The 4,436-nt window shown below is 34.9% G+C and overlaps 1 protein-coding gene across 7 annotated transcripts; it reads right to left on the reverse strand.

Annotated features, from left to right (window-relative positions):
* Positions 1-318: 318 nt before the first annotated feature.
* LOC128883855 (uncharacterized) lies at positions 319-4,232 on the reverse strand. 7 transcript variants are annotated; one of them, XM_054136678.1, is made up of 12 exons: positions 3,387-4,232; positions 3,242-3,319; positions 2,180-3,172; positions 1,903-2,132; positions 1,722-1,857; positions 1,516-1,665; positions 1,163-1,451; positions 1,026-1,090; positions 893-969; positions 790-846; positions 624-714; positions 319-579 (listed from the first exon to the last, which is right to left on the reverse strand). In XM_054136678.1, the coding sequence occupies exons 1-12, from the start codon at positions 4,176-4,178 to the stop codon at positions 577-579; spliced, it is 2,961 nt and encodes a 986-aa protein (XP_053992653.1). In that variant the 5' UTR covers positions 4,179-4,232; the 3' UTR covers positions 319-576. The 7 variants fall into 7 exon arrangements, 4 of the variants coding, with proteins under 4 accessions (XP_053992653.1, XP_053992652.1, XP_053992651.1 ...); XR_008459124.1 differs by having other exon boundaries at positions 790-817; positions 2,180-3,319; XR_008459123.1 differs by having other exon boundaries at positions 790-838; positions 2,180-3,319.
* Between the last annotated feature and the right edge of the window lie 204 nt (positions 4,233-4,436).

Consider the following 4,436-nt stretch of genomic DNA (forward strand, 5'->3'; position numbering starts at 1 on the left):
TTATTAGCACAAATTCGTTTCTGAAATAACCATGTACAACACATTTAACAACATGTATCTATGTATTTAATTGTAATTCCAAAACGGAAATTGCGTCGAGTACGTACTTTCTACATTCCAACAATTCCTTTCCAAGTTTTTATTCTTTGCACTTGAAAATCATGTTTTTTTCTAGTTTTGGTTCTTAACGAAGTTGAAATTACGTTGATAATTACAACTTTAATATACTGCTTTCGTTAGATAATTTTCACCATAAACAAAGTCGTCGAAACCATCAATAAATCAGAACGTGAATTTTATAGGAATTAATTTCTTATTTTAATCTTTGTTTTACACTTTTTTTTATACATGTAAAAAAAATGAACAAATATTTACAGGCTCCAGAATTGACGTTTTAAAATTTTTCAACAAAAACATATTAATGTAGTTACAATAAATTTGTATAGATTTTATACAAGAGCTCTTCAAGATTCAATAACTCCAATTTCGGTTTAAAAAAAAAATAGAAACGGGATGTCGGGAATTCGATGGGAGATTAAAAAAAATGGACAGTATAGCATTTTTGAAAAATAGATTTCACTGAAACATCTAGATTTTTAGTATTACAATATGAGTTAATTTACATTTTCTGGCAGGGTTTGAAAAAGATTAGACGACCAAGCAATAAAAAGGAACTGTGTTTTTTTTATACAAGGCGGACTACGACCACATTGGCTACCGTAACATCAAAAACAATTTTTTTTAACACCAATTCATTGAAGGAATAGATTAAATATTTTGATCTCTCACCGTAATTCCCTTGTAAGGTCATGAAGATCTAAAAAAATTGTATAAGAATCTAAGGGGCTACATTAAACAAAAGTTTTTTTTTTTTTAATAATTTTCTTCTCACCTCTTTTGCAATATTTTAAGAAGTGTCAATATATGAATAACATCTTCTCGACGTATAGCTGTCCAGTGACAAATATCCTACGTATAAATATTTATAATTAATTTTTCTTAATTAAGCTTTTTTATTATTTTACGTCTATTGAAAGCGGTAGCTCTCCAATATAATGATACTCTTTTTCAAACGACGTTTTCATTGCTTCTAACAAACATTTATAATATATTTTACGGTCAAATAAAAGAATAATTTTTAAACATTTGACACTTTTATCACCTTTTAATAAATGTTTGATATTTTCGCAATATATTAATGATTGTCTTTTTCCGAATGCATTATTTTTCATCAACTGATGACCCACCTCCAAGGAAGCTGTACAAGGACAAAGAAGAAGTTCTGACATCGGAGTGAACAGCGTCATTAAAATAATTTGCTTCCAATATTGCGTGTATGATACACGGCCTAAATCACTTAAGGGACGTTCAGGTGTCCCGGTCTTTCCTTCAAATTTTGATAAGCTATATGAAAAATGCATGAAATATTTTCCATATCCCTTTCGTTGGTACTATAAAATGAACGAAATCGTAATCATTTTAAAGATACGAATCATCGCAACTTTTTTTTTGAACCTGTGGTAATGTTAAGATGCATGCCAAGTTATATCCCATAGACGAAACCTTTTCTTTTGAAAAATATCCGATAAACTGGCAGCCTCGTGCTGGAGACATGCCAGCTTTTTCCAAAACATCCGTAACGGAATCGTTTTCCACAGCAACCCACTATTCAATCCACAACAGTTCAGATAATTTAAATTCATTAAATACACTTTCCTTACATTGACTAAAATATAAAACAAAAAGGGAGTGACACTATACTGTAGGGTTTTATGGTCAAGAAATAACTTGGACATAAGAGACAAGTTTTCACAATATTCCGACTGTGCTTCCCCATCCACTTGAAAAAAAGAGTGTCTAAATGAAACCACTATTTACCCGTATTCAACAATATGGGCCTACGTGCCATCTCGATAAATTTCGTGTCCCGGTGGAACCCATTGAGTACATATTTTTTCATGGTGGTTAAGCTCTGAATGATGAAAAAAATAACGCAAACAACCTCCACATATATAAACACGATCTGCAGGATGGAAGCGAAAGGGAAAAGGTGAATAATACCATGTGGGAACAACAGTATTGTTTATTTGAAGAGTTTCTATAGTACGTAGCTTTGTCATTGCCTCATGAGCCTAGAAATAAAAAAATCAAAATATAAGTAATGTTTTTATTTGACTACCTCAATTGAACTCGCATCAATTCCTTCATGTTCTCCTGCATCACTGTGTATATCATCATAAGCGCTTGCGCAACTGTAGTTGCGCAAAAAAATAAGTGGTTGATTCGTCGACTCGCTCCTATGACCCATAACACGTCGTGCCGCCGCTTCAATAGTAGCGATCAAAAGATGCGTTGTGGAATGCTTGAAAATATCTCTTGATCTAGACGGTAAAACAATGGTTTCCCAAGTATTATTAAGAGATCGTGATCTGTCATTTAACAAAGACAAAGAAATTCCCCGACGATGTTCCATCGACTCAACAACTGCCGTCCACATGCTACATAGAGGAGCCCAAACTGCATCAGATTCTTGAACTAAGTTATTAGGTAGTGTACCCGCCACTAAACTATTCGATCTTTTCTTTTTTTTACTTGCCCTAAGTGCAGATGTGTATAATTCTATTGCATCTAACTGAAAATAGGAGAATAACAACTGGGAAATCCATAAGAGCGATTTATTTTCTTTAGAACAAACGAGTGGTAATTTAATGTCCGTCGATTTCCACATTAACAAACACCATTCGAGCAACGGTACAACATCGCGCTTACCACGATTCCCTTCATTTCCCGCTACGCATTGATTTAACAACGAACATAAGAGGCGTAAAGCCAATATACAAGCTTGTACATAAGCGGAATCATTACCAAATGATTCTTTAGTTAATATTTTTGAATCGTTTCCTGTTAGAAACTCTGATAATGCAGCTTTATTGTTTGTAGTGAAACCTGTCCATTTCGGATGGCAAAGACTATGTAACGCTGAAATAAAGTGACGGGCAAGGGCGTCACTACTTAAACGATTCGTAGTTGGATCAACTATTGCGGGCTGTAATTCCTCTAATGTCACCCAACGATCATACCGACGATTATACCCTTGGTAATGCACATAATACAAAAATTGCCAAGGTGAGCACGCAGCGGGTGCCATTTTACAAGGGGACGACATGGGACTCTGTAATACATTTAATGACGAATCAAGTCGTAGCGATGGGTCTAAGGGTAACCGAAAACAGTTACTAACGAAATTATCTTGAACTCCACGTCCCGACACACTAGAAACCATCGGATCACACCGAAAACCATTTTCTGGATCACGACACTACATTATTAAAATACACTGAAATGACTTATTTGTGTATCTTAAGCTTTTCTACTACTTTACATACCGCTACAGCTGCTCCATTCGATCTACCACAATTTTCAATTAGGGATGTAATCTGTACCCCACCCTGTCTTGAGTTAAGGGTATTTAATGGAAAATTTTCTAGTACTGTAGAATTGCGTCCATGAACACTATTCGATGTGCTTGCTAACGGAGAATTGACTTGTTCTGTCACTGCCCATTCCATAAGATACGACCGAATATCTTCTTCCACCCCATTTTTATGCAAATAACCTAAAGAAAAATTTGGTGCTGGTTTACAATATAAAATTTTTCCTAAATGCCAAGGATAGCAGCTTATAACGCTTTTGGGTTGACAAGGCATATCCTTAACGCAACGGATCCATACTACTAGATTTTCGGGAAGAGCTCCGGGTGGTGACTGCACAGTCTGAGGTCTACAAAACATACTACCCTGATGCGTTGTCTGAAGACGTGTTTTTTGGTGCGCAATAGGATGTTTGCGCTGTTGAGATTGTAGTTTTCGAATAACACAGAAAAGTGCCATTGCATTTAATGTTTCAAAAAAACGTTGTCGTGAAACACGATGAAGTGAAAAATTATTAGTGCTTGTAGAGCATCGACGTTTTGATGAACTTGATTCTATCAAGTCGCATTGACTCGTTGTGTTGGAAGCAACCGTTGATGAACTAGTATGAGATACCTTTTTGTCATTCGAATCAATCTGGTGCTCGCGCTTGGTACCTCGCAAACGTTGTGCTGGCACTCTCCGACTTGGAATTCCCGCGAGTCCCATTTTTTTTGTGTTTGATACTGTTTCTGATTCAATTGTCATAATGACTTATGATGTCGCACCACAAAAAAATTAACTTTTTCAGAAATACAACGACAAGGTTAACAAATGATAAGAAAAACTCTCGTTACAGTTATCGACAGTTTCACGATGATCCCAACTCTTGAACTCTTGTATGATTTTTATTTTATAAAACTTTGAAATTTCACATAAGAACAAACAATCATTTTTTTTTAAAGTCTTTCAAAAGAAATTTTTATTAGTTTGTCAGCAATCCTTGTTATAAAAACGAAAATTGGA

This window comes from Hylaeus volcanicus, unplaced genomic scaffold (genome assembly GCF_026283585.1).
Source record: "Hylaeus volcanicus isolate JK05 unplaced genomic scaffold, UHH_iyHylVolc1.0_haploid 12237, whole genome shotgun sequence".
NCBI classification, from domain to species: domain Eukaryota; kingdom Metazoa; phylum Arthropoda; class Insecta; order Hymenoptera; family Colletidae; genus Hylaeus; species Hylaeus volcanicus.